Source organism: Stegastes partitus, unplaced genomic scaffold, assembly GCF_000690725.1.
Source record: "Stegastes partitus isolate 25-593 unplaced genomic scaffold, Stegastes_partitus-1.0.2 Scaffold3641, whole genome shotgun sequence".
NCBI lineage: Eukaryota > Metazoa > Chordata > Actinopteri > Pomacentridae > Stegastes > Stegastes partitus.
This window is the reverse complement of record NW_007581372.1, coordinates 89,877-100,995: the sequence shown is the minus strand read 5'-3', so window position 1 is coordinate 100,995 and position 11,119 is coordinate 89,877. Positions and strand designations below refer to the sequence as shown.

Below are 11,119 nucleotides of genomic sequence, written 5' to 3'. Positions count from 1 at the left end.
TGGTGTGTATTGGCTTTCTAGGGGGGTGGATGGGTAAGTCTTTATCGGGGCAGGCTTCATTCAGAGGTCTGTGTGTACCGTTAGATGTTGACTACTACAAACACAGTGTCGTCACCTGCTCACCGTCCCACTTTCTACAGCGTCTTTCTGTTCAGTAGAAGAGCGGTTTACGATTCATGCTTGTAATAGTGAGGTTGCAAGTTTGACACCCGTCAAAGTAAACTGCGTCGCCCTCGCTTCGATAAGCAGCGTCTTGCCAAAGGGCAACAACTTAAATTAATAAAAAAGCTATTTTTAATTACTAATTATTATTTGTTTAGTCAAACAATCAGACGGCATATCTGAATTTTAAGACAAATCATGCTCACGCCCAACTTCCATTAAGACTTCATATGAACCAAACCTGAGATATTGACATGTTTTCCGCATTATTATGATGAAAACAATAAGCTGTGTTAAAATTACACTGACTACATATAGTTCAGGATGGGGATCTTTTTGCAGATAAGACAATCCTTTTATTGCTCCCCACGCCAGAGGAAATGTACATTGTTACAGCAGCAACATCTTTCACAGCAGCACTAATAATAATAATAATAATATATACAAAGGATGAAAAATGAAAATGAATAAATACAGCATTAAGAATAAATACAGTATTGGTAAAAGTGGAAGATATCTCTGGCTGAGTGTTGCCTATGATGAAAGAACACAGATTCAAATTGACGCTATTGACAGTTACCAGATACCAGAAAGAAAGTAATAACAGCGCATGTACATGCCCACATTAATATATACATATTTTTCATGTATTTTCAGATGTGTGTGTGAAAACACACCACTGGTTAACTGATAGATTACTAAGACATTTTTAATTAATATTTCATTATTATTCAAATAATAAATAAAATATCTGGATTTTAGTCACAGATTGCATTGTGACTTTCTTCAGATGTTTTCACATAACTGCCATTATTTTTTTTTAAAAGACAGGAAAAGAAAGAAATCCAGTCAAGATATTCAAACAAAAATGAAGACTAAACGTATTTTTTGTGAATGTCAGGGAGCAGCATGTTCCTTCATTTATAGTGCAGTCGTCTGTACCTATACAGTGAGTCTGTCAGCGATCAGAGAGAATTGGTATCTCGATTTTATTTTTTAAAATCCATGTGTCTGTTTAAGGCTTCGCGCGTTGCTGGCATAATACGTCAGCCTGGGATTAAGGGATGTGGGCTGGCCCTGTAATATCCAAGGCGATCCTCCAACTCTAATTCAATCGGAGCTCAGCTGCGGTTGTTGCTCCGTCGGCGTCGAGAAACACACTGACCGCTTCTCATCCACACACACATGGAACACCGGAGGAGGCTCGGCTGGACACGTCGTTAAATAAACATGCGGACAAATGCAGCGTACATCTTCTGACTAGAGGATTTCTGGAGCTTGTTTTTTTCCCGGAGCGCACGTTTCCTTTCTGCAGACGGATGAATGAAAAATCAGAAGAAGAAACCCGACCTTGCCACGGATGCGAGAGCGCAGCGGTGCTCCGTGGATCCAGCTGTGACTGAAAAATCACAAGAAGAAGAAAGACATCGAGCGACCAGGAGAAGTTGTGTAGAATCCTGTGGCCAGATGAGGCAGATGTTAATTTGCTGAGGTTGACAGATCCAGAGGAGCGAGCAGACCCCTTCACACAGACCGGAGGATGGTCCCCGGGGCCCCCAACACCACCACCATGCTCCCCGCATCCGAAGCTGCCAAGATCTACCAGACCAACTACGTGCGAAACTCCCGTGCCATCGGCGTCCTCTGGGCCATCTTCACCATCCTCTTCGCCATCGTCAACGTGGTGTGCTTCATCCAGCCCTACTGGATCGGAGACGGCGTGGACACCCCGCAGGCGGGCTACTTCGGTCTGTTCCACTACTGCATAGGGAACGGGCTGTCCCGGGACTTGACCTGTCAAGGCAGCTTCACCGAGTTCAGCACCATCCCCTCCGGTGCGTTCAAGGCTGCCTCCTTCTTCATCGGCATGTCCATGGTGCTGGTCCTCACCTGCATCGGCTGCTTCGCGCTCTTCTTCTTCTGCAGCACCGGGACCGTGTACAAGATCTGCGGCTGGATGCAGCTGGCTGCAGGTAGGAGACTCCGACTACAGGTGGAAGTTCATTAAACAGTTACTGGTCTGTCTGGGGAGCTCCAGGGGTGAGATCACTCACAGTTCATAAAAGTAATATACTGCATGATTCACTGGAGATGGTCACTCGCTCATCTTTCCAGTCAGATTGTGGCTATGTGCAGCTGAAGAGAGTCAAACTACTGTCTGTAACTAAAAATCCAGATGTTCCCCTGCTTTTTAAGTTCACAAACTCCAGTACATACTCGATTGAATTTCCAAATCTGTCTTCACTCTCATACAGTTTCCTTGAAATTTATAAAAATCTCATAGTCTCATCCTCATTTTCTCACTTACAGCTTCAACAACTGTCAAGTCTGGTATCAAAATCCACGTAAATGGTCAAAATGCACAAACTCTGTGCCTAACAATTCAGATATTTTATGGCTTATTCAGCTCAATAACTCCAGTAAACACTCTAGCTGTCAGGGTTCATCTCTGCTTTCACATTATTTACTTGAAGTTGACAAAAATCACAAGTTTTTATCCTCATTTTATTACAAATGTCCAGACTATGGACATTTGTAATGCTCAGTATATAAAAACAGCTGAACAAATCCAGATGTTTCTCTGCTTGATTTACAAATTCCAATAAATGCTGTTATTGCTACAAATTGTTAAGCGTTCATCTCCAATTTCATATAATTACTTGAAATCCACAAAATCGCATACTTTCATCCTCATTTCATTTCCTATCTGGGAACTTCAGCTACTATTGAGTTTGTTGTAAAATCACGTAGAAGTATTCAAGATGCCCAAACTCTGTGCCAAAATCCAAACGTTTCCCTGCTTCCAGTAAATACTCGTACTAACATTACAAACCTGTAGGGGTTTATCTCTAATGTAAGTACTTTGAAATTCACAGAAGTCCCATGGTTTCATCCTCATTTTATCATAGTTGACAAGACTGTGAACATTTCTAATGCTCAGTATATGAAAACTGCTGAACAGTCAAGATGCAGTCTGTAACTAAAAATCAAAACATTTCTCTGCTTTTTCGATTCACAAATTCCAATAAATATTTTATCGATACAAATATTTAAGAGTGTACCTCCGCTTTCACATTAATTACTTGAAATTCACAACAATCGATGCTTTCATCCTCATTTCTGCACACAGAACTTCACCTGCGCCAAATTTTGCCAATGTCAAAAATCACAAACCAAAAGCCAGATGTTCCCCGGGTTTTTCCAATCATGCACTCTAACTCCCATTCGTATGACTACTGAACCCAATTTTATTAGCTTTTTGCTTTGTGAAACCGTGTTTCAGAGCACTTCTCTGTTACGAAAGTCCTTAAAAAACATTACGTAACTGTCTGTAGTGTAGGTGGACGGAAAGCAGCCTTGAGGAGAGTGAAACCTCAGATCCAAGTTAATCATAAAGAGTTAAAGGCATTTTCATTTTGCTTGTAAACTCCTGTCAAAATGTAATATTACTGACTGATACAAATCACTCCAACCACCATGAACCAGAAGACCTCACACAAAATACACAGACCAGGAAGGGGACCGTCGTAAAACCTGTTTAACTACAACAGTGCCTTTCTTCTGTCATTTAATATTCCCAAATTTTAGTAAATATCAACCAAAAAGGTTGTTCAACTCTCCACCTCTAAGCAGGTAAGTCCTCAGTGTTTCACTGGTTTGCTTTGTACTTGCATTTAAACTTAAATTGGAAATATGCAAATGATTCTTTTCCTCAATTAATGAGACAAGAAAGGCCTTCTCTAGCATCTTAAACTCAGACTGCACTTTAAAAAAAACATGTCAAGAAGATTAGAAACAAAAATCAAAGGAGTAGAGGCGTGTAGTGCTGACTGAACTGATTCCTTCTGCCTTTAATTATTCTTCCGTTCCTCTCTGAAGCAGACAAAGAAAGCGCACAGATCTTGATTTCCATCCAGAATGCTATTTTCCAATCGTGGCACAGCTCAGCTCCATACCTCTGCCAACGATTTTAGTACATATATGAAAGTAAATTTCAACATTAAATCCTTGTTTTGTTTTGTTTTGTTTTTTTACTCTCCTAAAGATGTATTTTTGGTAGCTGTGAAGCAACAGAACAGGGCCAAGATTTTAGAAACGAGTCCTCATTAGATCGTTGACAGAAGATTCAACCCTCTGAACTCCAAGCAGTTTGTGGGTGGGTTTGTTTTCTTGTTCCTGTTACATTTTATTCACTGTGGGCTCATTTTCACTGCAATATAAAGTCCTGCACCTCTATGGAAACAACACAACCCCAGCTAGAAGTAGAGAGAACCCAACCCAATGTCTTTTGTGCATTATAACAAAATTAGAATGTCGGAAATTGTTTTTTTAAAAAAGGAGAAAATTAGGTTGAAATTCTTTGGTTATTTATCTTACCAAAAACCCATCAACACACTTTGAACTTTTTATATTTTTACCACCTTGACAAATGAGGCATTTTCACACAACACGTGTTTCACCATGTTGTTCTTCCAACAGTTTGCTCCTCTGTGTACGGGTTTTGAGCCATGCTGCATTTAATTTTTTGGCTCAAGTTTGTTTTGTTTTCCTCTCAGTCTCTCTAATGTGTTTCCATACTTGTCTCCTCTGCGTAAACACAGCCTGCAGCTCAGCTGAATATTAACAAAAGTTTTGTCGTGACTACTGACGGCAGCCAAGTTACTCATGACTTCTCAGTTGTTTTTTTATTGTCAGACTTTGTTTTGAGCAGTTAATTTTTTAGTGAATTTCAAAATGTGACATGTAGAGTAAAATGATTTTGATGAAATTGCATAAGGGCCTGGAAAGTTGGAAATCTGATGATTCAGTTACAGTTCAGGATCTGAAGTGTAATTTCAAAAAGTTTAAAAAGACATGCTTTAAATTTGCTGGGTTCAGAGGGTTAGACAATAATCATAATAATGATGATGATAATAGAAGTAAGTAATTTTTTTTCGAGTTTTAACCAATCATTTATTACTTCTAGTAATTCTATTAATTGTATTTATTGAGATCCTTTGTAGCACAAGATTAGCCTCCCAAAAATCCATGTTAAAATCACAATAAAAGAGCATACAAATCTATGTACACACTTGGTTATTTTTACATTTATTCTTAACATTGACTACATATTTATCCCTGTGTTTGTTTTTATTTAACTTGAACTACAACAGTTTACTATGCTAGTAGCAGCAGGTAGCCTGGAGCAGACATAAGGATCAGTTGTAGAGGTCCAGTAAACACACTTTCTGACTCCACATACCCCCTCCCCCCCTTTTCTTTTTTTTCAATTTTCAAACTAGTCTTCAGTCTTTAATTTATCCAATTTCATGCAGCTCCCTCTGGAGCCAACGAAGACTTGATACCACACATAAAGCAGCAGCGCTCCCAAAGACCTGTAAGCAGACTTTGATGTGAAAAAATTGATCAAATTTCTCTTTAAAGCCTTTTGATTTTTGTGTCCATGACCTTGTGAATCTGCTATTGCTCTGACTGTTGTGTTACATGCAAACATACATGCATCTCAAAAAGATAAAATTTAAGGGGGTTCATTTGTATAAATTATAAACAATGGTGCAACGCCTCAAATGGAACAAATGGAAAAAAAAAACAGTTGCTATGATCTGTTGGTAATTTACTATGACTTGGACTCAGTGCTAACTGCTCATAGTGGTGGAAGAAAGAAGTACTGTGAACAGAAACAACCTAAGAACTATGCAAATGAAGGAGCTTTAATTTAAGCAACAAACAAGAGATCTAATTCCATTTCTTGAGAAAATGAGCAGCTTCACACCAATTTCCACCCCCGCAGAGAAACATGACAAATAATAACTGATCAAGATAAAGATTTCGAACACAATCTCTGTCTCGGAATAATTTGTGTGTATAAATAATCTCTCGGCATCGTATCGTGCACCTTCACAGATGCCTGCAGCAAAACACTGGTTGTTCTCAAAAGGGAATTAAATGTCATAACCAATAACAATCACGTCAGTTGAGAGAGTGCACTTCTGCTTTTGCCTACACAAGCTCACGCACTGAGAGCGAACATGTCTCCTAAGAGTCTGCTGACCACCAGGCTGGACAGTAAATAAATAATAACCGCTGCTTAGAGTTAGACGTTAGCAGCACCACTGGCCAGCTGTTGTCCTTGTCTAAACTCTTTGCTCCGTTTCATCTAACAAACAACCTCTGTCACATCCTACGTGTCTGAAGCCTCAACAGCTGTGAGTTGGATCGTCTCAGTGAGAAAGTCCAACGATGAGCTCCAGCACAGGCTCGTCCTCAGCAGTTTGTACATTTTGCAGTATTTTAGTCACTGTTCAAAGCTGCTTCTTATTCTTGTGAGTCACATGTTGGCTTTGTTCAGTTTTCCGACCATGTCAGAGAAGCATCTTTTCAGATTTTACACGAAAAAAATGTGTGAGGGGCTGCGAGTACTGATTATTATTTATAACTGAGTCATGAAATGTTAGAAAACGGTCTTACAATTCTCAAAAGCCCAAGTTAGCACATTCAGTTTGTTTACTGTCTGACCATAAAAGCAAAAGACGAAAATATTTAGCTTTCTATCGCTGACCAATAACAAGAAAATCATGCAGCAGATGCTCATGTTTTTGTGTACAATTTGTCTAATTATTGCAGACTACATATAATATGCTTAGAAAATGTGCTTCACAAGCACTTTGGTTTGTAACCTTGGTCCAAAAACCAGTTTTCCAGTTTCCCTTATCTCAAGTCCAAGAAATAAATTCAGATTTTTTTAGCGGTAGTTTTTTTTCTCTACATCTCTCATCATCAAACAATGGACTAAACTCCTTAAAGTCCTTCTCTGGGCATCAACAGACCCATACAACCTATAAAAACATATCTCTGTGTGTCAGAGTTACATATTGAGAAGCCTTCTCCATGAAATTAACTTTACACTGTAGACATGCAGATCTATGAAGTCCTCACCTCCCTCAGTTCACCCCTTTGCTCCTCCCTGTAGCTCAGCACATCAGCTCACCTGCAACTCTGCTCAAACACTGTAAAACTACTCTACGCTACACAGTGGCATATATTGAGGTAATCCAGCTAGACATATTCTAACAGGAAACCGATTCTAAAGAAGAACAATGATACAGAAAGTACTACTACTGGCAGGATTGGTTTGTTACGTATGAAACCCTGATAGCCTGAACACGTATGTTTGAGACTTTCAGTGCTACACTACAGTTTCAAGGTGGAAATGCTTAAAAATGGTGCTGATGACGTGTCATCTTGCACATAGAAAGCACCATATGACGTGTTAACAAGGCAAAAGACTGGGTTTTCGATTTCAGAAGTCATTAGGTGCATACAGAGTAGTTAATCACAAGAATAGGCTCGTAGAGATGGAAAATATATCACCTGAATTTGCAGATTTTCTCAGCTTCAAGGTTTACGGCATTGTTTAGGTGTTTGACTCTTTTTTTTTTCTCCACACTCACTGCTGTACTTCTCGGCAACAGAAGGAAGTTATTTCCTGAAAAAAGGTTTGAAAAACACACCACCTGCTCAACAGCAAACAGACAAAGTTAGTTGTTTGGTGGAGCATTTAGCAGCAATAAAAAAAAGCCCAGAAAGCTGAACTAAAATAGAACAGGATGTATATTTTCCAAGATGGTAAATAAGCGATTACTTGTATACAAGTTCACTATTATAATATATATATAAATAATAATGATCCTTTTAGTGCATTTTGCTGTGGGTACAGATTTTTAGTCAAGAAAACTTGTACTTCTAATGGTGTCTTTTTACATTGTATTGGTACGTTTCTGATCTCAATACCTCTTACACCACTAGTAGCTTGTAGGCTTCTGAATGGACTGAATGAACGCTGGCGATGACTGCAGCGGAGCTTGTCGTCTCCTATTGATCATCAGAGCTCTGCTTTCAGCTGCCTTTTCATTCACTATCGCTCATATCGCCTCCACTTGTCGAAGCCATATGTGAAATCAGCCATTAAGAGATCTATAGGCAACTTAAATAGACATTATCGATGAGTGTTCTCTGTCCAAGCAGTGTGAAATCCCACCGTGATTGTAAAAAAAAATAAAAAAATCCTGCCTGGCAGATGTCATTTCAGGTGGTCTGAGGCTGCTGTGATGTTCTATCAAAGGCAGCACATACAGCTCAGAGGCTCTTTTTCTTCCAACCATGAATGTTTGATGAGCACTCGCTTCTGGTGCGTACAAGATTTTTAGAAAAATAGCTAAGAATAATGATGATCTCTGTAATGATATATCCTTTTCTTTGCCTCTGCAGTGGAACAAAAAAAAAAACAACAAAAAAACAACAGTCTTGTCTTTGTTATACTTTGCACAAGTCTTTTGCTTTGCTCCGTAGTTGGCAGGCGCACATCAGAAGTGAGCTGGCATCTTGCCCGAAACTGAGATCAAACTTTCATACTCCTCTGTTCTCTTAGTAGAAAATCGCCCTCTGAACCGCCTGCTACTACAACAGAATAATGGGGCCATAGAGGTCAAAGATAAGGCTGCTTAGATACTGAGGTACCACTTTCTAAAAGGTGTAATTTATAGAGGATTTATACGCCGTAACCAGTGGTTTATAATAAATCATCCATTGATATTTAGGGATCAGTAACAAGCCATCGATAAGGGAAACTTTGGATTTTCTAGATTCTGGCAAATCACAATCTGGTATAAAGCTAAACACTGTATATCCTCGAGTTCATGTTGCCTCTCATATTACTCAAACTGGAGTAAAGTGTGTTAGACAGCTTGTACATGTGTAGTTCTCACAGTCATTTCTCATTGTGATGGCACTCGTGATTTTTCGCTTACTAAAATGATCAGTTTTATTTGCTGACTAGGTGGTGATTATATACCGATTATTTGCTCATTTCTTTCTATCTTACATCACATCATCTCTTACATCATATATCAACGCTAGATCAACTCTTCTCCCGTCACAGTTTTCTAACAATTCCCTGAATTATTTATTTCCTGACAAGCTTGCTGTTTAAGACAAACTCTACGGTGGTGAATAATAAAGTCATCATAGGCTCGGAGGCTCAATAAAAAAAACAGAACTGGCTTTAATTCAGCAGGAGGGCAGCCCTCTTCACTGAACAGCCCCTGGCCTGTTGTTTTTGATTTACTAACATTTATGACCGCGGAGTTAATTGCTTGTCAGAAAGTGAACAAGTCATTAACACAGTGATAGAGGTGGATGACAAATTAAAGCAAAAACCTGTAAAAAAAAAAATCTAAAAATTAGTGCCAAACCACACAGAGCACGACTCAGTGATTCATTGCCATTTCAACCGGACCTCACATAAACAAACTCACGACGTCACGCACGGTAGCATCACTTTCAATTAGAAAAAGTCATTTTTGTACTTTCTCCAGGCTCGACTTCTGTAACTCCTTCCTTTCTGGCACGAATCAAAAGTCATTTTCTCGCCTCCAACTAGTTCATAATGCAGCAGCTTGGCTTCTTCTTACTGGTTTTAGCAATTCTGGCTGCTCTCCATTTTCTCCCTGTTTGTTTTAGAATTGATTCTAAAATTGTGCTGATCACTTTTAAAGCTCCATAGCAGAAACACTGACCCCATAAGAGGCAGCTCGCAGCCTCAGATCCTCAGGTGGGGCCCTGCTGGATGGTTCAAAGTGGAGGCTTAAATCTAAAAGTGGGTTTGCCATCAGGGACCATCAGCTTTAGAACAACCTGCCGGAGAAGATAAGGCTCACAGAATTACTGACTTCTGTTAAATCACTACTTTAAACCCATTTTCACACTTTACGCACATCATTTAACTGATAATTCAGGTTTTTCTTGCTTTTACATTTTTATTCATTCATTAATACTGACATTAGGGCTGGACCATATCATACCGTGCACGGTAATACCGATGTAATGTTAGGGGATGATATGAAATTGAAATATCGTGATAAAATGTGAGTGAACCGCGCATGCGCAGTGCTGTTGTTTCCGTCCGGTCTAATGCACATGGAGCGAGAAGCAAAGCATGGCGGCGACCGAGGATGAGGGTGAATGCAGTGCATCGACTGACACCGTAGGGCTGGACCCGGATATCGGAATATTTAATCGTTGTGGTGGTTTCCGGATAGCAATTCTGAGATTAGAATATTCGCCCGCCACTACACCACCACCACCTGATGGTGGAAACAGAACCGTGACCGCTATCCTAAACTGCCATTAGCAGCCAAGTACTGCCTCTGCGTCCTGCCCACTTCCACCCCATCAGTCGAATATTCACGCGCTGCTATATTTGGATTTTTGCGTTTTTTTGCTTCTAAAGCAGTTTCCTAAGCATTGTTTTTAAAAAGTGCTATACAAATGATTACGAATGAGACGTAAAACAAGTAGCTAAAGTGGAGATTTTGGTTTCACAAATGTACAAAAATGTTTAATTCAAACCTTTTTCTATGACTCTTATACATTTGCCGTCTTGTCCTGAACTAAAATGTTGCGACTTTAAATAGGTTTCCACAGAATTTCTTCATCATTTATGACCAGAAGTAACTGGCCACTGCTGTTCTGATGAAAGCCAACCACTACTTCTGAAACTCTGGAAACATTCGACTCTGTTTGTCGGTCCACAAGGGATGAAACCTCGTTTTTTTGTGCGCTGCCTCTTTATTGTTTCAACAGAGATCACATAATGCGCCATCGCCAGAAAATGATGCAAAGTCTCATGGTAGATTTTCTTCCGCCATCATCAAAAATGAAGGAACATGAGGGAAGAATTGTTTTTTCATCCCTCCAGAGGATTGTGGAATCGATGGTCGTGTATTGAAGCTGTTTTGGATGCTGGTGACGTCCCAACACACCGCTAACAGATTTTTTTGTTGTTTTTCCTGTTAGTTTGTCACCCATCTGTAGTTTTTTTTTAACTTTATACTTCCGTTGTTTTTCTGAGGAATTACAGTGTGTGTGAATAGGCAGTCTGGGGGAGGATATACAGCAG

General features: G+C 39.6%; 1 protein-coding gene across 1 annotated transcript in view; it reads left to right on the top strand.

Moving 5' to 3' along the window:
- Nucleotides 1-1,702: 1,702 nt before the first annotated feature.
- Nucleotides 1,703-11,119, top strand: part of LOC103375978 (LHFPL tetraspan subfamily member 3) — a 45,026-nt gene continuing 35,609 nt past the window's right edge. Inside the window, exon 1 of the mRNA XM_008306302.1 lies at nt 1,703-2,135. Coding sequence (XP_008304524.1) covers nt 1,703-2,135 — 433 coding nt within the window. The remainder of the gene's footprint in view (nt 2,136-11,119) is intronic.